The sequence below is a fragment of the Natator depressus genome, chromosome 2 (genome assembly GCF_965152275.1).
Source record: "Natator depressus isolate rNatDep1 chromosome 2, rNatDep2.hap1, whole genome shotgun sequence".
Lineage (NCBI taxonomy): Eukaryota > Metazoa > Chordata > Testudines > Cheloniidae > Natator > Natator depressus.
The window spans coordinates 190,164,044-190,190,387 of NC_134235.1; the positions used below are offsets into that span (position 1 = coordinate 190,164,044).

Consider the following 26,344-nt stretch of genomic DNA (forward strand, 5'->3'; position numbering starts at 1 on the left):
GTGTTTATTGCAGTGTATCGTTTTGTGGCACATTCAATTTTTATCCAAGCAGAAGCAACTCCACTTGTTTGGACACTGCTTAAGTTTGAATCGTGGTCAACATTACCAACGGAAGTGTACAAAATTGCATTTGATTTCATAGAATCATGGAACATCAGGGTTGGAAGGGACCTCAGGAGGTCATCTAGTCCAACCCCCTGCTCAAGGCAAGACCAATCCCCAATTTTTGCCCCAGTTCCCTAAATGGCCCCCTCAAGGATTGAACTCATAACACTGGGTTTAGCAGGCCAATGCTCAAACCACTAAGCTATCCTGGAAATACTGCAGTACACAGGACAGAATGTACTAGAGAAGACAATCTCAAGTATCAAGTTTTTCAAAGCTGTGCAGAGGTACTTAAATACAGAGAAACAGCCAGCATATAGATTTTTTTCACAATGTGAGAATCCTTAATCCCAAGCAAATTTGTGTACTGTCCCACAACATAAGTGACTATGAACTGAGTATTCTGCTGCTGAATTCTGTACTTGAGGGTGAGTGGGAAGTTTACTTGAACATTGTAAATAAACTTCCTAGTACCCAATGACATTTCTCTCTCCAGTTTTTGGAGAAGCATGGACAAATGTTTGCCAAGATTTAGCCAGATTGCTTGTGTTGTTTTGGTGATCCTGTGAAATTCAGTTGATGCTGAACGCAGTTTCTTCAAACTTGGACAAGTGCTAGCCCTGCAACATTACTGTATGTCATTGGAAAATACAAAGCTGTATGCCTAAATGAGTTTTAATGTGTCCTAAGTGCGTGTCAATGAATATTTATATGCTGATATAGGTGATATATAAATATTTGCAATAAAACATTAGTTTACTTTTAGCAGAAATGTAATTATTCCATAGTTCCCGGTGCTGTTAGATCATTGCATAAAACAATAATCCAACTTTTATTTTAAATGTATAGTCTTGCATGGCAAGAATTTTGTTTTGTGGTTATAATGATGATCAGTTAATACGTTTTTTATGTTCTAAAAATGACAATTTCGGTTTAAAAAATAGTCTGTAAACACTAATGTAGGCTACTGCATTTTTGGCAGTAAAGGATTACATATTGCTCATGTTTGTCAATATGTGCATTTTTTGTATTAATATAATGCATTTCTGAAATATAAAGCTTTGAAAATCTGAAATTACTCTGTTTTCATTGCCGGAAAACACTGGCCCTACTAATTAGCTTAACCGTCAGGTAAGACCCAACCACAAAGCTGCAGAGACAACTGGGTGGGAAAATCTGGACGCTCCTTTTTCTGAAAATAGACCTGGAGAAGGATGGCAGAAGGCCTAGATGATGAGCTGAGGAGTGGAAAGATGGCATGAAAAAAGCAATTTTTTTGGAGTTATGCAGAACATAAAACAGTTATGTGGGTTCTTGGCATAAAGTGCCATCTGCATCATAATGCTCTATTGGGGCCCTGTCTTAATTCAGACTTCTAAAGAGAATCCAGGGATAACTACACATCTTAAATAATCCACATAGGCATACGAAGCACAGGAACTAAAGGACCCTTCTTATCTTCCATGTTCCACTCACCTCATAAGAGATGCAAACAAAATACAAGTATTTAAAAAGTAAATTGAAGGAGCATTCCTCTTTGACTGAGAAGAGGTCTTTAAATTCTTGGCTTTGTTTTAGCTTTCTTCATGGGACCGGGGGGTAGGAAACAAAGACGATACAAAAATTCTTCTGAGAAGGAGGGAACTACTTCCTATTTGTATATCTCTGGACACTCTTCTTTAGATCCATGTGAAACAAGTAAACTGGCTGAGATAGGGGAGCTGGACAAATACAAATGTTGGTCCTCTATCCTAACAATAAGCTTTTCCCTCTTGGCATTGATAAGTTTTCTAATTCCCATGGATAGAACCAGTATTTCCAAAGGTTTCATAGAAAGGAAAGCTAAAAATTCCCTTAGAAGTTCACAATCTCTTTGCATTGGCCTGAAGGCAGGCATGGCATCTGCTCTTACGGTTAGTTTGAATACACACACAGTTAAACTAGGAAAAAGAAAATCAAGAGGAACAGAGAGGCTAAAAAGCTTATAAAATATTTAGTCTGCTCTCTCCTGTTAAAAAGATGTACTTTGCAACATGAGATTTTTCTTCCAGGGTCCAGTTATGCAACACAATTGCCTGAAGGAACCTGTGGCTAAAAGCCATGATTACTGGTTTCTCCTCTCGATTTAATTTTATTCAGGCCTCCTTTGATAGGATTGTCATTTCTAGGGGGGGTCATTAGAGTAAGCTGTTCAGGATTCATCAGACCTGAATAAAATCATACCTAATGACTCTAAGTAATGCTCTAGCCAATTCCAATTGAGAGATTTTAATTCTACAGTGTTCAGACAGTTTTTGGTTACTGCAGATGCAGGAGATTCTTTCTTCAACGAAATGGATGACCCATGTTGTCATCTCCTAATATTAGGAGGTCAAAATAATTATTCCTGTTAGCTCAACCACCATTATCCTGTTGGAGGATGGCTGAAACATTTCTTCAGTTCTTGCATCATCTCTGGAAACAAATGGGCACTGGAAATAATTTAGAAAGATGACTTTGAGATTCTAGAAATTCTTTTTCTTCTCTTCCTACTTCATTTGCAGTATGTTGGAGAAAATACATAAATATTCAAAGCAATTAATGCATCAAGCCCCAGCTATGTGAAAGGCCAAATTTTGGCCTGTGAACTGCTGAGACACTTGTGCTCTTCTGGGATAAGATCACAAAATCTGGGATAAAGTGCACAAAAGCAGAAGACAAAGCATTCTCAATCAAGGGATCTGATGTGATTGAGAACAAGTAGCTGAACTGTAAAATATTAATTTTTATTCAATTTTATGGAAAAATAGTAATTTCCATGATCAGTATATGCCATATTTTCAGCACTAAGTGCCCAAAGTGGGAACAGAGGGGCTATACCATTGGGCAGCAATAACGTGTCTGATTGCTAGTAGTACAGATGATGGGTTTTTTTATTTGGGAGGTGTGGACTAGGATTGCCAACTTTCCAATTGCAGAAAACCAAACACATCTGCCTCACCCCCTGCCCCACCCCCACTCACTCTATCCCCCCTCCCTCCATCGCTTGCTCTCCCCCACCCTCACTCAATTTCACTGGGCTGGGCAGGGGGCTGGAGTGCAGGAGTGGGTGAGGGCTCCAAGATGGGGCCAGAAATGAGGGGTTTGGAGTGTGGGAGGGGGCTCCGAGCTGGGGGAGGGGGTATGGGCTCTGGGCTGGGTGTGTGGGCTCTGGAATGGGGCCAGAAATTAGTGGTTCATGGTGTGGGGAGGGCTCTGGGCTGGGGCAGGGAATTGGGGTGTGTGTGTGTGGGGGGGTGATGGCTCCAGCTGGGGATGTGGGGTTCGGAGTGTGGGCTCTTGGAGGGAGTTTGGGGGTGGAAGGGGACTCAGGGCTGGGACGGGGTTGAGGAGTGTATGGAGGGGTGAGGGGTGCAGGCTCTGGGAGTGAGTTAGGGTATGGGAGGGGGTTCCAACCTGGGGCAAGGGTGGGGTGCAGGCTCTGGGTGGTGCTTACCTCAGGCGGCTCCTGGAAGCAGCCGGCATTTTCCTCCAGCTCCTACATGGAGGCATAGCCAGGTGGCTTCGTGTGCTGCCCCTGTCCGCAGGCACCACCCTCACAGCTCTCATTGGCTGTGGTTCCTGGCCAATGGGAACTGTGGAGCCAGCGCTCGGGACGGGGGCAGTGCACGAAGCGCCCGTGGCCGCACATCCCTTTAGGAGCTGGAGGGAAAAGCTGGACGCTTCTGGGAGCCGCACGGAGCCAAGGCAGGCACAGAGCCTGCCTTAGCCCCACTGCACCACTGACTGGACCTTTAATGGCCCGGTCAGCAGCGCTGACTGGAGCTGCCAGGATCCCTTTTTGACAGGGCGTTCTGGTCAAAAACTGGATGCCCGGCAACCATAGTGTGGACATTATCTGTATCAAGTAGAGAGGAGATGTGTTGTCATATCCTGTAATTGTAAATATAACTGTTAAAGTAACTAAAACAAATGTTAAAGAATTAACTTTGAAATTATCTGATTTATTATGATTTCTAATGAGCTCTGAATATTCTTGGTCCTTAAATGCTCTCATAAGGCTTTGTTTACTTCTGGGAAGCAGGATGCGATATTACCTAGGCGGCAGCGCTCACTGAAGAAAACCAGCTCCATTTACCATGTGCAGCACAGGGCTAGGGGGACCTCACTGCTCCAAAGTAAGATCTGGCAGATTAAAGAAGAATGTTGCTGGGGCTCTGAAGTGTGTCACGAGAGAATTTCTAGTAGAAGCCATAGATATTTTTAAAATCTGTTATGAAAACTAGCTTTTCATGACATTTAGTACTTTTTTTTTTAACTTTCTAAGCTATTATGACTAATCACTGCTGTTTGCTTTTAAGGGGTGTGCCAAAGATATTTCATTACTGCCTTTTCTGGGATGCTGCATGTCCAGCTGTTCTGTTAAGTAGTTAGACTTCAAGCTGATGAATACAGCAAATTGATATTTCTTGTCTGAAGAGACGATAGGAAAGAAGATGTGCTTTTCCCTTTTGGTCCTTGGCTCTTTGCATCCTGATATTGCTAGTTGGACCAGAACTTAGTTGTATAACAGCAACTTTAAAAATATTGATTAAGCTGACTGTGATGGGTTCCCCCCCCTTCGGGGTGCCACTTGGAACTTGGGTACCCCTGAGCCTGCCTGACCCACCAGCCTGGGCTCCATTTACTCCGTATTGCTGAGGCAAGCCAGCCAAGCCCTCCCTCAGGCTTCAGACTGCACTTTACCAGCACACGTACAGGTAGCGACACAGCTAGCTGCAGCTATACACACACATACTGAGATCAGCTCTGTATGGGAAGGCTCTGCTAAGGAGTTGCCCAGTACTCAAAGGCACATGGCCCCCTAGAGGGTAAACCCAAAATTGTACCGTTTTGCTCTGCATCGAGAACTGTACAGTGTAAGCTCATGAAATTTGCCCCCTTCCTCAATGTGGAGAAGGGACATACACAGCTTTCTGCCCCAAGTTATGATTTCCACACACACTGGTTTTAGACAAAACCAAACCAAGTTTATTAACTACAAAAGACAGATTAAGTGATTATAAGGGATAGCAAATAGATCAAAACAGATTACCTAGCAAATAAAACTAACATGCAATCTAAGCTTAATATACTAAAGAAACTGGTTATAAGTAGCAATTTCTCACTCTAAATGCTGTTTTAGGCAGGTTGCAGAGATTCTTGAAGGCAAGCTGCACTTGCTTGCAGCTTAAAACTCTAGATATTACTTTCGCAGGCTAGACACCCTCTAGCCTGGGCTCAGCCCTTCTCCCCTAGTCCAGTCTTTTTGTTCTCAGGTGTTTCCAGCAGTCGTCTTTCTTGGGCGGGAAGTCAATGAAGAATCAACCTCGATGATGTCACTCCCCTGCCTTTAATAGTTTTTGCATATGGCAGGAATCCTTTGTCTCCCATGTGATTCCCAACCTAAGTCAGTGGAAAAATACTAATATTATCATGGAGTCCATAACTCAGAGGCTGTTTGCGGCGTCTCCAGGAAGGCTTCCCGGTGGGAGATTAGCATCTTCAAAGACCTATTGTTCTCCCTAATGGCTCTTCCCAGCGAGCCATCTAGACTGATTGAATTCTGTCTAGTGGGCGTTCCCAAGGTGTACACATTTGTAATAGAAATATTGTCTTTGCATTTAACTTTAGATTCAAAAATGATACATGCATACAAATAGGATGGTCATACTCAGTGATATCAATGATATCAATTTTCAGTGATATCTCACATGCCTTATCTTGCATAAAATACATCATAGTTATGCCATATTCACATCATATAACAACATTTTCTATGAAGAATATGGGGGCGTAGTGCCACACTGACAAGGGCTGTTCTTCTCTGTGATGGTCATGGTTGCCCTTGGGACAGATGGGGAAAACACACTTGCATAGTTCCCATAGATTTTATTTCAGTAAAAGAATTTAAGACCTTGGAAGGAAAAAGGGGAGCAGATGGTGAGTTCTGGCCTGACACCATGTGTCTTTATATTGAAGCAAAAAAAATGTAGTTAAAAATAAAGTAGATTTTATGTATTAAAAATAAAATACCCATAAAATATTCATTTGTCCATTTGTACAGACAACTAGTTCTGCAGTTCTGATCCAAACTGCACAAGTGCAGTGTCATTCAGATGACACTTTTTTCTCTCATGTTCACTTGCTATTAAAAAAAAAAAAGTCTGTAGTTTGTAAATACAATGGTCAACAGGACTGCAGTATGCAAATAAGAGAGGGGAGAGTGGATAGGCTAGGGGGTTGATTGGCTGATTTACTTTCTCTTCGACTGCACACCCCCTCCTCCCCCGGTCCCATTTAGAAAAGGATCAGACAGTTCTGCTATATTCTTTCATTATTGGGTAACAACAAATAATAGCTATTCATATGGGAAGGAGAGAGGGACAACACATATATACACTATTAGTCACCTATCACCTATTAAAAATAGAGACATGCACACGTGGCACATCAGTTACACAAAACTGGTCTTGTGTTGCTAGCCAAAATATATAACTATTTTGAGTTCATTTTGAGTTCATTTTAACTTCATGTTTATTTTAGAACAAAATTTCAAGTCTTCCTCACACAAACTTTGTCAAATCTTAGCCAAATTGTTCATGTTCATGGCCTTTTTGCTCTGAAAGCTATACTATTCTTTTGGGAGATGATTAAAAGAACAGGCTCAATGCTACAATCACATTAATTCCCTCAAGAGGACTTGATAACTTTTTAGTTGAACTTTTTTCATGCAGTTTTATCCTTTAACTCTGAAGACATGCATCTCCCACAGAACTCTGTGGATATCCCAGGCAGGTCTCCAGGGCCCTTCAGTGTTGTTCTTTTAGACTGTGAGAGCGCACTTTGGAGCAGTGGGATTGTCCCTTGCTTTGTCTCCACATCACTTAAAGTGTAAGCAAAAATAGGACCAGGATCACAAACTGAACTCAGATCTCCAGCAGCATCTGAATCTATCCTGAGCTGCCAAGTATTGCTTAGGATAGCTGCACAAAAAAGGCTCTGCCTACTTACTGACATGGTTGCATTTCTATAACTTAAGTTTTTTTTCATGAGGATAGGTTACTGGCCTGTCACTCAACCCCCAAACTGGAGAACCAATGGACTGTTTCTTGTCTGGTCCCCATCCTACAAGGAGTGAAAACTCCCACCAGCATAACTCGTAAGGTCTTTGGACTTCATAAGCCTGCCCACCGTATCAAAGTGCAGTCCCCAGGAAAGATCCAACAATACAGCAATAGCAATAAAGAACACTACTCTTGCCCCAGGCCAATGGATATGTTGTCTTATTGTGTGCATTTAGAATAAAACACAAGCTTTTTACATTTATATCTAAAGATCTTTGAAAATAAATTCATGCTTAATTTGCCTATTGAGGCCTTGGTTAGTTTCTGGCTTTCTTCTGCAGTGGATGACATCACAGACTCCTAATGTGAGCAAGGAGACTTATATAGCTTTGTGATGTCACTGAAATGTTGCTGGGGAAACATGGAAACTTCATGGCCTCACTGGGCAAGTAAGTGCAAGAGAAATTGCTTTTTAATGTTTTGTATTGAACCATACTGTTCAATTTACCTTTTGGTAATTTTTTTTTCTAAATCTAGGTATATATTCCAGTACTGATTTGGAATCTTAAACTGGATGGAACACTTCTTCACTGACAAATTTTTAAAATATATGAAACCCCCACATCCCCAAAGCAAAAGAGAACAGCCCTTAGTTTTGACTATATTATATGTACTAGGGACTATATGCCTCATTAAAATAACTTCTACTGTCATACTGTGATGATTGTAAGTATGTGTAGTCAAGAGAAAAACAGAACTAAGGGCTTGCTCGGAATAAACCATTGTGTAATTAGGTTGGGGTGTGGAGATAACCTGCTAGGTTGTCATAGTAGCTTCAAATCAACCTCAACATTGATTTCTGTATTTACACAGCTTTTAAGATTTTTTTTCAAAAAGATTCCTAGGAACTGGGGTGTTAGATCCCATCTCAGTGGCCATTCATGCTGAATTAAAGGGTAGTGGGATACCATTTTTACGTAAGTAATTCCCAGGGATGGGTGGGAAGGGTAATTAATCATTTTAAAAGTTCTGCTCTCTGTATTATTTTTAAGTCCACATTCCTTCTTATCTTTAGAACAGATGACAGCTTCTTTTTGGTTAAACACACACAGTTTATTCTTCCTACTTGTTAAATTTAATAATTTAAAACACATTAGAAATATTCTAGTTACAAAATGCATTGTAAATATGTAATTACATTATAATAGGTTAAATTAACAGCAGCATAGGAATTACCTCATTGAACAATAATCATAATCTGATATTTATTTTATCGCTTGTATTATGGTAGTGTTTGGAGCTCACAAACACATGCACAAAAAAGTCCGTCTCAAAAAGCTTGTAATCATCCCCCTCCTGTACTAACCCCTTTCCATCTCCACATGCCCCTCATGCAATTAGTCATTTTGTGGTCTGTATCTAGATATTTTCTGCTGTTATTGGTAATTCTAATAACTAAAACTAAATGCAGCGATTAAGGCCTAGCAAGCTTTTTTTAGTGCTGATGTATTTTTTGGGGTGGAGAGGTGGGTGACAGCAACGTAACCCATCCCACAAACTGGAGAGTAAACTGGTACAAAGATTGTCCTTTAGGCTTTTGCTACTCTCCAGGAACCTGTTATCCCTGAAGGTTCGCCAGAGCCAGAGAGTTCAAATATCCCCAGGGGGCAGGAATGTGCTGATAGAGGCTTATGGTTCAGGCTCATCTTTAGTTTACATCTTTCTAGTGTGAACAGCATTCTAACACAGGTCTTGATAGAGGTGCTAAAGTGGTTTCCTAACCAATGCAGAAAGACCTCTAACAGAACAGAGGGGAAACAAAATGACATGTAGTGGGCTAAAATAGAGGCTTCAGACAGAAGTAGGGTGATCAGATGTCCCGATTTTATAGAGACAGTCCTGATATTTGGGGCTTTTTCTTATATAGGTTCCTATTACCCTCCACCCCTGTCCAGATTTTTTCACACTTGCTATCTGGTCAGCCTAGACAGGAGGAGTGGGGAAAAAAGTCATGGATGCTGTCTGAACTCGTCTTTGGGTTGGGACTTGATTCAGAAGATGAATAATCAAGCATTCCCTTTATTGTGATACTGACTCATATTTCTAGTATGAGGAGAAAATCTACATATTTATTTCAGGGCCATTATAAGATTTTTAAATAATATTGGCACGGACAACTATTGACAGTTTTTGATTTTTATTAGGAAAGTTGTACTAAATTGCACATTATTTTCATGTATAACGTGTGACCTTAACTGAAATATATTTGATAATTTGAGCATGAAATATAATTTGGACCTTTGCTACAGAGTTCTGTAATGTTTTTGTGTAGTTGTGATGATTAGGTAAAATGTAAGCTGCAATGTCACAGTTAGTGGGAAGAGGAGAAAACAAAATGAACTTCAAAGTATTTGCTGAAAGTAAAAAGCAAAATACTGTGAATTTCCTGTTGTTATATTAATTATGCCATATTGATTCCTGGCTTGAATAGCTTTTGTAATTTTCTTGGTAAATGTTAGCTATCCACCCCAGAAAGGGAATTTATTGCAGATAAATTGTTGCTAAATGCAGGATATAAGCATCTTTTAGTTACCGTGGCAAAGGTGTGTGTGCGTAGAGGGGTGGGGGAGATGACTGTGACTACAAGTAGCAATTCATATATAGAATTTAGGACACTGAGATTAAAATCCTGTCTAGAACATGAGTCTTGTGGCTAACTCTAGTTTTCTGTTTCAGAAAACATCCTGGGATGGCATGGGCCAAAGTCACATTCCACAGAACTGAAAAACAGTGCTCTCAGCTCTTTATCATCTGCTAGTGCCACTATAACGTGGGCAGTAGTACCAGCTGCACCTCAAGATGGGCAAACACTACCACCAAATACTGAGGTAAACACAGTAGACCTGTGTATATAGTTTTCTTTTTCATTTAGGTTAGAAAGCCCTGCCATGCTTGTAGCTTGCCCATTCTTGCCAAATTGTGTTTGACAGGTATTTTATTCATATTAAACTGCTCCTTTTCACTTTTAAAAATATTTTTTATTTTAAATGGCTTAATTAGTAAGTAAAGTTAAACAGCGAAGATGGATGGTGGAGTACGGTGAAAAATGCAGTATAAAATCCTAGACCGATATATTTATGTATGGCACTTACTGTGTGTTTTACTGCATGTGTGGGATTACTTCAGATAAATTTACGAATTGATGTACTACATGTGCTTTTGTTCAGCCTGGAGCTGTTTTGATTTTCAAGGAAGAATTATAAGGAGTCCATTCTAGTGGTGCCCATTGTGACCTGATTTGAGTAGTTGCTGTATATATTGTAATGTTTCATGGAATAGGGACTCCTTACTTCACACTAACACAGCACACTGCAACAGTTCTTGAGATGTCTGCATCAATGATTTGTAGATTTGAAACTATCTAATATTGGTCTCTCTGAATTGGCAGGACACAGTATAAAAGTTGTCAAGATATTAGGAGATTGTCAGTGTGCACTATTAGGTAGTCATTGCTATAAAACAGTGTACCATGGTAGCAATTGGCAAATTGTCTAATAGCAGCATTTAGTACCCATGCCTGCTGTAGACGTGCTGGTTCGCATGGTGAACACTTTAAGGCAAGTGATAGACTCACTTGTAAACTTATTTCTAACTCTAATGTGGTTTTGATATATTTATGTGGATGTAAGGAGCTGCTCACCTTTGTGTGGGGAATCCAACTTAATTCCAGTTGAAAATTATCCTCCAGATAAAGGGACCAATCCTGCTAGAGGAAGTTGAGGGTACTCTGCACCTGCTAGGATTGGGTCCAAAGACATCTTCAGGAGTGCTTGATCTCTGTTAGAAGATATCAGTTTATTGATGGAGCATTTGCTTGCCAACTGTGTCCTAGGACTTGTATAAAAATGTGTTTCTCTTTTAGAGTAAGTTCCTTGCAAAGTACTTGACAGAGGGATTTCTTATACCCATAATGATGTACCTTACAAAGATACTTGTTACACCCGAAGCACACATTATATAGCTCATTTTCTGATGCATTGTCCTCAGTGTATTCCTGTAAAATACATTTCCAAAAGTAAAGGCTAAAATACTAGTAAAATCCCAACTTCTCTGCTGGACAATCAGTTCACCATCACACCCCAAGATACGGGGGTTGTTCTTATCTGCAGCATGCATGTTCCATCATCCTTCATTTCTGCCTCTCTGCTCTATTGTTTAAGAACCAGAAGTGCTGGAAATTACAAGACTATTGCTTGCGTGAAGCACTAGGGCAGTGTGATGTATTACAATAATTTTATATATTGTGATATATGTGAATGCATTAGTCATAAGAACACACTTCATAGATGATTGTGATACGTTTTCAATTCCAAAAGCAGATCAGACAAGCTACGGTAAGTCAAGGGATGGTGAAGTACATATGTCTACCTATCCAGACAGCTACAAGGTCTAACTGTTGGCTTTGCAGCCTTGACAGTTTCTTTAAATATATTTCTCCTATCTCAGTCCAGACACTGAGTAACATTAGCAGATGGAGGCAGGAAGCTTTTCAATTTTGCAGTTGTTATTCCAGCTATAAAAGCAAGAGCCAGATTGACATTCCACTTGCTTTCTGTCTTTAGCAGACAGAAACTAAAGTAAATTCTGGTTTCATTTGAGCATATGAACAGACATTCTGTTTTGGGCCCTAGGTTTTGTTTGATATCTCCAGTTGCTGTTTGACCTTGTGGTTCTCAAATGCAAATGATTGTCCTGATTCACTGAAGAGTTCTGTGATTTTTTTGTGTGTGTGTGTGTGAGACTTTTTTCCCATCTGTGTAGTTGGAAAAGATTGCGAGCAAAATGTACTCCAAGTGACACACTTGCATCTTCCTGCACCAACTTAGCTACTGTGTCCCTGTGGGATTCTCTTAAAGGAGAGCATATAGGGAAGTTCTTTTAGGGGACAGCTCTGATCTCTGCAAGGGGCTCTATTTGAGTGTCCTTGGGGGATGCACCCAAACAGTTAGTTGCCCCAGCCAACCCTCCCCAGAAGCACTGTCTTCTTCAAGGACAGAACAGCTGAGTGCCGGAGGACTCCTGGCAGAGTGGAGGATTTGGGTATTTTGTGTGCCTGCCTCACTCCATACTGTGGGCATACTTCACAGGCTAATAATCTGCTGGTATTGGAACTGATTAAACTTGACAGTATATTTTCCTTTAATGAAATACGCAGTGGTCTCTGACTTACCCATTAGTTAATCAATATTTTCAGCATTTGCCTACCATCCTGAATTTAGCATAATTTAAAATGGCATTGGCTAAACCTGAATTGCTAGTTTACTATAGAGTTTCTCTCTGCTTTTTTTTTTTATTAATAGGAGGGTAAGAGAAGGATTGGAAGAGGATTATGTCATTCAAATTTTATCCAGCAGTGCGGTCAATGGACCTAGATGAGCATATGATGTAAATTCACTTTAGTTAGAAATTGCATAATTTATTTTTCAGATAAGTACATGACAGTTCTCTTAAGCGAAGTATTTTTTTTTTTAAAAAAGGGAGAAAATGTATTGCCATGAGTATTCCTTGCTCCTGGATAAATTGTAAATTGTTGCATTGGACTTTTGACTTGTTTAGTACTAGAGAAAACTGGTAAGAATAGCTGTCAATTAGAAATTTCTTGCTAGAAGAGTGAGAGTTCGGGCCAATTTTGTCCTTCAAACCTATTTGTCATTCCTTCTTTTCATAGCCCTTCCATCTTCAGCATGCACACAACAATTTCATCTTGATGGGGGAAAATGCTTAAGCGATAAAACTTTTTATTTTTAAAGAGGAAAAATAATTACTCTGTGCTTTTTGATTTCTTGCTTCCCCCTTCCGCCCTTTTTTTATTACAGTATCTTCCATGACTGCTGATGTAACAAAGTGAATTTTAAGCCACTGCAGCTTGGATATCAATATATAATTTGATAATACATGCTGAGCATTAATAGTCTGACCTAAGGAGTAATGAAATTATGGATTGCAGTTTATCACTTACAGACTCTTTAATGTGTTGTCATTGCCCCAAACCCCACCTGACTCTGCCCAAGGGACTTTATACCTGTGGGGTGGAACCACATAATGGCTAAGGTATTTTATTCCCCTCATCTGTTTCCACTTGATAGACTCCATGTCCATTATGCTCTTCCTCCTCCCCACATTTTGTTTTGATGTATTTTAAAAATTGCAGGTGTCTTGCATTTATTAATCATTCATAAAATACATTGGTAAAGTGAACTATAGGAATGTTGCTGTTTTGTATGTGGAGGCTTGGGCTCTGCAACAGATGTAATTCATAATCTCTGGGCATCATTTTGCAAGTAGTTTTAACCATTCTGATGTCTGAGTTCTAAATGCCAATTCCATTTTAAATAGAGAGAGTCCTTTTTCTACCCAGTTATAAAACAAAATGTCTGGTTTTGCACAAGATAAAAGCTGTGTATGTAGCGTAGTCTGTACTGCTTTTGTGACTTTCCCTGTACATTTCAGCATATTAAGATATTTCAGCAGTTGAACTAATGCTACTAGTTTAAAGATGCTGTCCCTTTTTAACAATAGATTTTAATTATTTTATTTACTTTCCACTTGAAGTAATATCCCCTCATAAGCTTGAAAATAACATCTTTCCCTCCTGTCTTTTTGTCTCATCACCTGGCAGATGTTTTTCCTGCTAGTTCTCTCATAAAGCAGCAGCCAAATGCAACTATGCTGTGATTATTTTTTTAGCTTTTGTTGTCTACATAATCACTGATATCTGTCTTCAGTAGTGGGAGTCCAACTCTGAATATAAGGGTTAACTTTGCATTCCCTGTGCTGGCTGGAGCTGTCTTTGTTGTAGCAGAGTGTGGTGTTTACATGCTGCTTGTAATTATTAGAACAGGGAGCACTGGGTGTTGGGAGTCTGAAAGGACAGGAAACAGGAAGAAGTGGGGAGGAGTTGAAGAGGCTGAGTGAGAGCTACTGAGGGTGCAGCAGCAGCAACTTGGTAAAGAGGTTTCCACTTTAAAAATAAAGTCCTGTTGAAGTTTGTTAGTACCTTGCCTGGTTGCTACAACATTTTGGTGATAAGGATGGATCTTCTGCCTCTGAACGCACCTGCACCCTTTTTACAAAGCCCAGGTGAGCCTCCAATTGCTTTTGCTGCCTGGATCCATATGTTTGAGAATTATCTGCTTGCAGTCAGTGCTACAGAGATTTCTGAAGTAAGAAAACGTGCTCTGCTAATCCACTGCCTTGGAGCAGAAGGGCAACGTATATTTTATGCTTTTCCCCTTGCAGATGATAAATATGAGACTGCACTCACTGCATTAAAGAACTTTTTTGTGCCAAAGGTGAATGTAGTAGTTAATCGCTACAGATTTTGCCAGCGTGAGCAGAAACAGGGGAGACTATAATGCAATATATTGTATATAGTAATGAAGTATATTGCTTCCCTGAGGAGTCTGATTGTAACTTGTGACTTTGGGAGTATGGCAAATGAGATGATTAGAGACAGCTCATTGAGAAAACAACCATGCTTCGTGAAAGAGAATGCTTACTTCTAGAATCACAACTTACACTAGAAAAAGCAATAACCATTGCTACTCAGATTGAGTCAGCTACAGCTGAAGCCAAAATAATGAGCATGGATACAGGAGGCACAGTCCAGGCTGTGACTCCTTTGCAGAAAAGTTCATTATCGCTGCAGACAAACAATTACAAAAGGAAAACTAATGAAAAACCACCGAATCAGCAAAGTCAAAATACAGTAAAAGCATGCTTTCACTGTGGATCCCCACAACACCTTGCAAGCTACACAGGATGTCCAGCAAAAGTAGCTCAGTGCAATCATTGCAAAAAGATTGGGCATTTTGCTGAAGTATGTTGCAGCAGCCAGTTCAATCAACAGGTGCATGCAGTTACAATACCAGATGTTACTGTGTTGAGCGTGGACAAAATCACTAATGCACATATTCCATAACAAATAAAGTGCACTGTAAACGTTTCCACCATACCCTCAGGCAAATCACACTCTATTCAGCTAATGTTGGACACTGGCTCAGCAGTATCTATATTACCTGATTCCATCTATTTGCATTACTTTAAAGATGTGCCTCTTACTGAACCGAAACTTCACTTGGTGTGCTATTTGACAAACCATATTCCAGTACATGGCTGCCTGCGAGCAATAGTTACTTTTGGTGGTTGCTGTGTAACTGCAGAGTTCTACATTGTCCACAAAGGCACTCCTATCCTTGGCAGAGATTTATTGGCTGCTTTAAATCTCAGGGTAGTTAATAGACGAATTGATCTTCCTCAGCAAAGCACTCTTGCAGTACGCATACCGGTTTCAGCTGGGACCCAACACCAGGTTGAGGAGAAACTCGGCTGTGCTTATGGGTTTCTGCATAAAGTTAAAATGCGGAATCATGTGATGCCTGTACGACAGAAGTTATGTTGCTTACCATTTTCAGTCAGGGAAGCTGTTTCAGAGGAACTCAGAAAACTTGTTAAAAAGGACATTATTGAAGGGATTGACTCCTCGGAATGGGTTTCACCTATAGTAGTGACGCAGAAGGGAGCCAAATAAAGCTATTGTGATTGACAGCCATCCTCTTCTTCACATAGAAAAAGTATTTGCAGAACTCTGTGGAGCAAAGATGTTTTCTACTCTTGATTTGCAGAGCGCATACCACCAGGTTATGTTGCATGAGGATAGCAGAGACCTCACAGCATTTATTACATGTGAGGGACTATTTCGTTTTAGACGTGTTCCATACGGTCTCACATCTGCCCCAAGTGCCTTCCAAAAAACGATGTAATTGATTCTGAAGAATCAACATGGAGTGCAGTGCTATCTGGATGATATTATCGTGTTTGGAAATACTTCAGAGGAGCATAACAATAACCTGCAGTCTGTACTAAACTGCATCAGCAAAGCAGGCCTCCAGCTCAATAGGTCCAAATGCAAATTTAGACAAACTGAACTCTCCTTTCTGGGGCATGCAATTTCACAGGCTGGACTAATACCTGATCCAGATCATATCCTGGCAATTTCAAATGCTCGTCCTCCAACAGATTTGCAAACCTTATGTTCCTTCTTGGGTCTTACCTCCTGGTATGTAAAATTCATTCCCAATTATGCTTCTGTCATTGAACCATTATGAGAATTACTATAGAGAAGTTCAACCTTAGTGTGGACAACGGATGCACAAGCTAGTTTTGAAACGGTGAAAAACTTGATTGTATATAGTCCAGTACTTGCACTATTCAGTCCTGCATTGCCCACAATTGTGGCTGCTGTTGCTTCTGATTATGGACTCGGGGCTGTCCTCACACAACTTCATGAGGACAACACAGAGAGGACTGTTGCATTGCTTCAAGGACACTAAGTAATGCAGAGAGAAAATATTCTACAGTTGAAAAAGAAGCACTTGCTTTTGTCTGGGCTACTGAAAAATGGAGAACTTACCTGTAGGGCTGCACATTCAAGTTGTGCACAGAACACGGCCCTTTGACAACGTTGCTCACCACGAAAGGACTGGGAAGAGCAGGATATCATATTGCTACATGGTCTGCAAGACTGTGGTCTTTCAATTATGAACTGGAATATAAGCCTGGAAACCAAAATGTGGTAGCTGATTGCCTTTCTCACCTGACTTTCCCTTCACCAGATAGTCCACCGGAGGATGAGGATGTAGTAGTTGTGCTTATTACAAGCGCTCTTACTGAAGTTGCAAGAGAACAATTTCAAGCTGCTTGTTCAGCGTGTCCAATTCAACAAAAACTACGGGAATTTCTGACAGAGATGGCCCAGTAACCCTAAAAACCTTGACCCAGTTTTGCTGCCTTATTTTAGAGTTCGGGATGAACTTTCTTTGCATGATGGCTGTGTGCTACGAGGTACACACCGGCTACTTGTGCCAGAAGAATTACAGTAAAAACTCATACACCTGGCACATGATACTCAAGGAATTGTCCGAACCAAACGACGACTACGGAATCTGTATTGGTGGCCAGGGATGGACTCTCAAACTGAAGCACTCATAAAATCCTGTGTCACTTGCCAAATGCATGATAAGACAGCAGTGACATGTACCCCTCCATTACAGCCTGTTCCTCTTCCTGAATCTGCATGGGGAAAAAGTGGCGATTGACATTGTACGACCCTTTGATACTGCTCCAATTGACTGCCGTTATGCCATCACTTTAATAGACTATTTCAGTAAATGGCCTGAGGTAGCGTTTACATCGCAAATCTCTTCTGCTACAGTAATTAAGTTCTTTTCTTCAGTTTTTAGCAGGGAAGGTAACCCCAAAGAACTGGCTTTAGATAATGGTAGTCCATTTACTTCCCTGGAGTTTGAAACACTTCTAGCAGAGGGGAACATTTTACACAGAAGGTCATCCCTATATTACCCTCAAGCCAATGGGGAAATCGAACGGTTTAACAGAAGTTTGAAAGAGAGTTTGCAAATGGCTAAACTGGAAGGGCGATTCTGGGTAACCTTCACTTCTGATTTCTTGCAAGCATACCGGGCTAAACAACACAAAGATCACCCGCAGAGTTACTGCATGGGAAACAAATGAATACTAATACTTTTCAGGGCCGGGGGAAGAGGAGAGGAGGTTTGGTGGGTGGAGGAGGAGGGAAGCAGTTGATTCTGTGTATGTCAGTCTGGATATGGTGGAAAAGTGTTATTAAGCAGGAAATTTTAGTGTTTCCTAAAGGCGGTCACATTCTGGATTAATCTAAACTCGTCTGGAAGCTGGGTCCCCTCAACTCAGAGTGCTTTGTCCTCAGCTTTCATGTGCTTTATTCTGGGTTTTGTTTTGTTCCAGAGTAGCACAGTTGTCTTGGTGGCTTGTAGACGTAGCTGTGTTCTTTAATGTATCTGGGCCCTTATTAACTTGCTGCTTTGAAGATGAGGACTAAGACAATAAAGTGCCAGTGGAAGTGGAGAAAATAGGGCCCAGGCTGAAACATGGCAATCGTGTGAGATAGATGGGGAGAGGATAGGCTTGACCACAGTCATCCAACGCATTTTTAAAATGGCCTAAGCCCTAACTACACTAATGCTTAAAAATGTGAGAGCTAAAATGTATTAGGTCAATTTTAAAAATGCATTCTCTATTTTCCTAGTCTAGGCACAGCCTTAATAGAACCACAGTGGAGAACCAGATACACAGTTGGGTATCATCAGCATATTGATGACTTGGAGTCCATAATTTATCTTCTATCTGAATGGTCTCCTAGATATTGAAGAGAAGGGGGAGGTACAGAACCCTTTGGGAATCCACAGGTGTCATTTGAAGGAGGCTGATTTCTCTTTAAGCTCCTTCTTCTGAAGGAACAAAAAATTCTTTATGTACTAAGAGATCACAGTCTCTAAAGGCACAGTTAGTCTAGTAATTGGTGTTACTTTAATCCCTGTCAGAACAGACACATCTCTACGTTCTGACAGTCTTTAAAGAGAGCTCTGATTCCTCTTTCAGTGCTACTGTGCTATTAAAATTAATTTGTTTCCTCTCTGACCATACTTAAAGTTTTGTTAAAGAATTCTGTGCCTTTTATGATAAATTGCATGCCCATGGGGAGGGGAGAGAACTTTGGGCTGACATTCAGCATTAAATGTAAATTAAATCTGAATCGACCTTTTGCTTAAAATAGAACAAGTCATTTAAATTACTACTCTTGAGGGAATCAGCTGGCTACTTTATAGAATCGTAGACACCCCTGCCAAACAAACAAAACCGCAACACAAAAGTGTTCTGTTTTTTTGTCTTCTCTTGTGGTGTAAATACTTAGCGCACTGCTAGAATCTGTGTATCTGCCGCTGACTATCCCTCAGATTTCCATCATGGTAATATGCAGGAAAGAAGATTTAAGATCCTGTGCAGGGGCGGATATAAGCTCCTGATTCAGTGGGTGCACTGAACTGCTGACGGGTCACCCACCATCTGCAGCACCTGTCCCCCAGCATCACAACCCTAATCACAGCCCAATGTGAAGGGGAGGCACTGACCATGTAGCTGAGCTAGGGCCACGCTCCTTGTTTTAGGCATTGCAAGCTGGCATCCACCATGACAGAGAGGTGGTTGGGCCAAATATGAGTAGCACTGTGACTCTATGTGCCAGGTAGCAATACCTGGAGCGGGAAGCCAGGCCCAGCCGCATAGGACAGGAGCTGCTACTGCAGGGTGAGTGCAGGACGGGCTCCCTCTCCGAACATGCCTAAGAAGTATATGTTTGCCTGTTTTTGCACCCTTGGTTTCATGAGTTCTGTGGGTGCAGGTGAAACCAGGATCCCCGTTAAAGCCATCCCTGGATCAAAGTGAAGGGTGCGATGTGTATACCTCTCAATATCAGTGTTCAGCAGTGATTTGAAAAAGTCTAAGATGCTGGTTGTCATGCTGGAGAGGCTGCTGAGGAGCCCTTTTCACAGATTATAAAACCACAACTTCACTTTCAGCTCTTTTCTGGAAACATCCTCAAGCTGCTGAATCTCTTCGGCTCGTGGTAGTGGCCGTGTTAATTTGTCTTTATTGTCTAGCAGGCTTAGGAAGCCCAGTGTCGTCTTAATGTGGATAAAGGATTGATGGTGTATGGTATAGTGTTTCCTAAATGCCAAACAATCTGTTTGTTTGACTGTGGGCTTGGATTTTATAGAAAAATGGGCATGGAGCCCTTTGCACAAACCATCTGAGACTTACAGTGGGGTTTCTGTTCTATATAGGTTCTTATACCACCCTTACAACCATAGAAGCACCTTCTAGCCGTGCATTAAGATCTGGTACGTGCAGATTGTGTTCTTGTATTTTAGACATTCATGAAGAGAATATTGATTATAAAAGTTTTATAGGATGAGAATGTTCCCTTTGTTCCAAATCCTCTGCCTCCACTGAACATTTTTGAGGGATGTATTAAATTCTGGACTTGAGATTTTGTACCAATTTGTAACTAGATTGAGGCTCTTCCTTTTAGCCTGTCAGCCTCCAGAATTTGAGGATTGTAAATCTGTGTTCCTTTCATCTAGTAAAATAAATTATTGCATATCTGGAGATCCTTATGTTAGACAGCTTACTGATGGTTATTTGTTTTCTGTTGTTTACTATGTCGCTTTTTTCCCCATGTGCAGCCTGAGCTAGTTGTAGGTATATTTAATTCTGCAAAAGGGATTATTCTCCTGGATTTTAACTTGCCCATTTCATCTTCTCGTTTTCTATTCTTGATGTGGTTTTTTGAAGCGAGGATATCCTTTTTATGTGACTATGTAGTGAAGCACATTATCTAACAAAATACCCAGTATCAACTGTATTCAGCTAGCTACAGAGGGTTTGTGGCTGGTAAGAGATCCTTTAGATGTACTGGTTAAATATTGAACAACAGAATCTTCAGTTTGTTATGTACTTATGTTCACTTTGAGTTTTTTCAGCCTCTGTTCATATATTTTCTGCGCCTAACCACTTTTTTTGTTGTTGCAAGACTACAGGTGCTAGCCAAATTCCACTTCGGATAATTTCATTCTGCCTACTTAAACTGTCACCTTGTGGTTTGTACTGAAAGAGGCAGTCTTCATTCCCTGTCCTGAACTGGGTTGACTTTTGTGCACTAGTTGGTAAACAACTTTAAGATCTTTGGCTGAAATGAAAAGATGTTATTTCAATTTATTATATGTTTCTAAAACAGAGTAAAATAAATCTGGCATGAAAATAAACCAGAATGCACTCCTTTTATCATTGAGACCTCTTTTTTTGCAGAAATACAAGCTGGACTTGCAGTTAATTTAGTTTCTGTTCAGTCTCCAGTGGACCGTAGACTATATCCCTCATATAATAGTTAAAAATGTTGATTGTCCTTTGAAAAAAGATACTGATGTGTATTAGAATTTAAATATATTGGCATTCATAGTGTGAACTAAGATATAGGAAATCTGTGTATAGCAAGCAGACTAGAGTCCTGAATTATTTCAATGTGCAAACTGCGATTCCGGTTGCAGTTAACTTTCACTTACTGTGGAATTGTCCTTTGGAAGGGACAAAACTTCACTGTGGGCCAAATGCAACAGTAAATGTGCTTTATGGAGGAGATCTAAAAGGAGTTCAGAGGGAAGGAATTTTCCTCCCGCTGCCTTCCATCTTGGTTTAGAGCAATTATAAAGCCACTCTGCTGCACAGCTAGGACTGCTGTGTGCGTGCACTGTTTGAGGTAGGGTTGCCAACTTTCTGATTGCCGAAAACTGAACACTCTTGCCTTGCCCCTTCTCTGAGGCCCCGCCCCACTCCATCTCCCCTCCCTCTGTCACTTGCTTTCCCCCACACTTGCTCATTTTCACCGGGCTGGGGCAGGGGTTTGGGGTGCAGCAGGGGGCTCCGTGCTGGGGTGGCTGGGACCGAGGAGTTCGGAGTGTGGGAGGGGGCTCTGGGTTGGAGCAGAGGGTTGTGGGGTGTGAGGGGCTCTGGTTGGTGGCACAGGCTCCAGGGTGGGGTTAGAAAAGAGGGATTCAGAGTGTGTGAGGGGGCCAGGGGTAGGGGTGGGAGGGGAGGGCTCAGGCTGGGGGTGCGGGCTCTGAGCTGGGGCTGAGGGGTTCGGGGTGCAAGAGGGGGATCAGGGCTGGGGGAGGGGGTGAGGGGTGCAGGGTCCAGATGGCGCTTACCTCAGGTGGCTCCCGCAAGCGGCTGGCATGTCCCTGTGGCCCCTAGGCTTCTGGGAGCCATGCGGAGCCAGGGCAGGCAGTGAGCCTGCCTTAGCCCTGCTGCACCGCCAACTGGACTTTAGCAGCCTGGTCAGTGGTGCTGTCCGGAGCCTCCAGGGTCCCTTTATCAACAGGGCATTCCGGTCAAAAACCGGATGCATGGCAATCCTAGTTTTAGGCCTATGGATCCCTGTAGGGATGGACCCACTGGCCGCTGTCAAACCCATCCTAAACATTCTTTGGACATCATCCCAGCATCTTCTGAGTGCACAGTCTCTGTGCAGTCTTTGTTTCTTCCTGCACCCCCCAGGCCTCCCCCACATTTTGTGCACAGCAACATTTGCCCCCAAGAGAAACCATTATCCATGTTTAGGCATCTTTCCTGTTGCTGGTCTGAGGTTTTAGCATTAATCACACCTCTCTGTCAAATCAGGTTTTTATTGTGGCAGGGACTGTAGGCAGTCAGTGTTTGCAGCCATTAGAGGTGGCTGGCCCATATGCATGGTATCATTTTTTTTATAGGGCATTGACAATTATCTTATCTGTTTAGGCTGTAACCAATTTTGGGAAGACACTCTCTTACACAGCAGGGCTTCAGTCTCTTCTGGGGCCTCTAGGTGCTAGTGTAGTACAGATAATAGATTAAAAACAATATTAAAATTGTGACTCCTTATATCTTTTAGCAACTAATCAAGGTACAGGAAATAGAAATACAAAGGACACACATTCTGTTGAATTAAAAACCTATGTTTTAGGTGATGGACTTGTCCGAGGCTCTGGAATGCTTTTCAGTGCTTTGCACTTGACACAAATCTTTGTATTTGATACTCTGAGATCAGCTAAACAATAAGTATATGGTGCTAACGTGTCCAGTAATGGAACGAGAACAGGAAGTTTGTGAGGAACATGTGCTGTATTACAGAGAGAGGTGCTTTTCTCTCTGCAGCACAGACGTTGGAGGATTTCTTAATGCACTTTGCTTTTTCCATTATACATGAGTAAATCCTTTTTGTGCTGCATAGTGCAGTAAATGCCCCTAGCCTGTAATATGCTGTAATGACTTGTATGGCTGAATTAATCTGTGGGCAAAGATTCTACTTGTTAATCCTTTCACTATCAGACAATCCCAAAAATGACATCTGAGATAATCAATTGGAAATTCCCAGGTGAAGTATACTTAAGAATTAAATGTACAATTACACTAAAAGTAGAATTAAATGACCGTAAACTGCTGCAGGAGCATTGATAGAAAATGACTTACACTAATCTAACTAATCTTGATTTTAGAGCTTTCTGCAACAGTTACTGTGCTAGCAAACAAAATCCATAGTAAACCTGTTCATGTAAATGTTTTTTTACTGAGAGCAAATTTAAGCCAAAGCCTTCAAATTTTATTTGGTGCCCCTAAACTCTATGTATGACATATTTTATGAGGATAATATCTTTACTTATGACAAAGGCCATGAAGTTTCATTAAAAAAAATCTGAACCCAATTTTGAACCAGTACCCATCCCCAAATGCCATAGTTGCAAGTGGAATTCAGTCAGTGTAAGAAGTTACAGAATATAAAGACTCCAATAATACCTATACTGTAAGGTTTGAAAAATAAATTAAAACCCATTGAGCAAAAATACCAACACTAACTTTATTTCAATGTTGTATATTAACTTAATTGATTTATGTTTTGTGCTGTCATCCATGTTCCTCTGTATATTATAGGCAGCGTTGGTAGCATTGCCTATTAAGATTTCCTATCACTTCCCATTATCGGACCCTCTTTTCAGCTTTTCATAGTTTTGCCAAACTTTACCAGTTTAGGCTGAAATTTTTATGCCAGATGTCTTCCTCACATTATGTTTTTGTATTTTTTTTTTTTTTTTTAAATTTCAGCCAAAACAGTTCTGATGTTTCTGAGAGGGAAGCTAAGGGGAAAATATGTTGTTTTTTCCTCGTTACAAAATTCAGTTGACTTTCTTTGAAAAACTCTATCTGGGCAAAGAGACTGGGAGTTGGTGCTGGGGGAGGGGTGTGAGGTGAGACTAGGATATTTTAGGCAAGGAGACTTGGGCTGGGATGAGAAGCCTGAGGATGGCATTGTGAGGAGAATGGAGGTAGGGAAGAGACCAGTGGCACCAACTGAGGGGGCAGAGGGGAGAAGTTCCAACAGCCCCAGCTCCCCAAAGTTTTTGCACTTACTCAAAGTTCCACAGGCCACAGAGCCCCAGGGGGCCATGACCTGACCACTTCTAAGCAGGAGTCCTGTATGAAATCAATATGGCTGTGTGGTTGTGACACCACTGAAATTTTTACCTGGATGCCCCTCTGTACAGATGAAGAGTCAACCGGGCTGGATTTGAGTAAGGGGCATTGTGACTTGTGCATGGGGTCACAATGCCACTCAAATTTGGCCTGGCCATCCCTCCATCCAGATGGAGTGGTTGCCAGGCCAAATGGTATTGCAGCCTGGTGCACGAGGAATCTGTTCCTATACGGCAGAGTGCAGGGGAGTCTGCTGAGAACTCCTGGCATCACGGGCTCATTCTTTTGTGGGTAAGAGAGAGGGGAGACTCCCTGGCTGAGGGAGACCCAGCCTTGCCAATGACCAGTTTGGTGTCAGTATAATGTTACATGATGGAATTTTTTTTCAGTTTGCTTTAAAAAAATCCAACTAGGAAATTACATTTAAAGAACATTAACGTTTAAAATTACATTTAAAGAACATTAACGTTGCAAAGTCAAGCATTCAAAAGTTAGGATATGCCAGAATTAAGGTGGTCTGTCCAACTTTTTTCTGCGTGTGGAATGAATGGTGGCTTGAATAAAGTTTAAAACCTTTGGGTGTATTTCTTCCCCCTCTTACTGCATTCAGTCTACCCATCATTGCCTCTTTTGTCCCTCCTCGTTCATTTGATATCTTGCATTTATTAGGGTCTCTCCTCCATAATTCATACTCTACTTCCCTCAAGTAAACTTTCCCGGGAAGCGAACATTCCAAATAGACCCACACATCAAGAAATTGCAGACAAAGGAGGTGGGCCATGGACTTCAACAGGAAAAGGCTGTGATTTTTTTCTGTAAATGCTCTATTTTTGTTTCAGTTGTAGGGTGGGCTACATTTTGGGGAGTTACATTTTAAGAGTTTAAGGTTGGACATCAAGAGCTAGACTTGATGGCATTGCTGAGAATGATGTTAGTGGTGTAAGGCTAGCTGAAAGAAGTAAGGCTTAGGGAGCATGAAGTCGATGGATTGTCACACTGGATAAGGGACCACGACAAACAATAAAAGGTATTTCCTCATCCCCCTTGTCAGACTGGCTAAGGGAGGCAGTTTCAGGCAGCATGTGGGGAGAAAGAGGAGATTCAAGTAGAAGGGAGAGACAAATTGCTCACGAAGGACGGGAGATAGGCAGTGCAGTGTACAAGAGAGTAAAGCTTTTTAAAAAAAGATTATAGCTTTATTTAAAACAAATTTAAAATATTTAATCCAAAATGGGAAATAAACTTTCTATTAGACCTCTCCATTCTAATAAATCAAGGCTGAAAAATACTGCCAATAGGCTTAGAAAGGTATGAAAGACTATTCCTGATCCAAAGAGCTTAATTTAGATGAGACAATAGAAGTACCTTCTGCCTATTTCTGGAGGTTATCCAGATGTAAAGTTGATGAGGAAACCCTAGTGTTCTGGCTAACACTTTCCCGTGAAATAAAATGGGTTCTGCTACTCAAGCCTGTTGCTGAGAACTGTAGTGGTTGCGGTGCTTACCTAAAACACTGCACTGTCTCATCTGCATCTAGTTTACTATAAAGCACTTTGTGAAATTTGCACTATAAAAGGCACTGCATAGGTCCAAATTCTCTTGTACTCACACTTTCTCCAGACCTTTTCACACCTTCAGCATCAAAGACGGTTGTTTCAATTCCGTTCTTGTTTTTACACCTGTGATATTAGAGGCAGGATGAGCTTGCTATTCTAGGTTTCAGAGTAGCAGCCGTGTTAGTCTGTATTCGCAAAAAGAAAAGGAGTACTAGTGGCACCTTAGAGACTAACCAATTTATTTGAGCATAAGCTTTCGTGAGCTACAGCTCACTTCATTGGATGCATGTAGCTCACGAAAGCTTATGCTCAACTAAATTGGTTAGTCTCTAAGGTGCCACTAGTACTCCTTTTCTTTTTGCTATTCTAGGGCACTTTCTAGAATTATAACAGGCAACCTGTGAACGTGCCAGTGCAGGTTTCAACTTAACCTAGAAAGGGTAGAAATCTTTTCTTGGATCTTTATGAAGCTCTTTACTGGTCTTGCTTGTGGGTCATGAAATCTGTGGAGGCAGTGATTTGTGACTAGCTAAAGGAAGTGCATCCTTATAAGAAATGACTGCTGTTCACGCTGGAGACTGAGCAAGTTACTGTTTTCTTCTTTAGTATTCCTCAGGTTAAAAAAAAAAAAAAAGTTAGAGC

At 41.1% G+C, this 26,344-nt stretch overlaps 1 protein-coding gene across 1 annotated transcript in view; it reads left to right on the top strand.

Annotated features, from left to right (window-relative positions):
- Positions 1-26,344, top strand: part of OSBPL10 (oxysterol binding protein like 10) — a 179,568-nt gene that overhangs the window by 103,879 nt on the left and 49,345 nt on the right. The window contains exon 6 of the mRNA XM_074945619.1: positions 9,927-10,078. Within this exon, the coding sequence (XP_074801720.1) occupies positions 9,927-10,078 (152 nt within the window). The remainder of the gene's footprint in view (positions 1-9,926; positions 10,079-26,344) is intronic.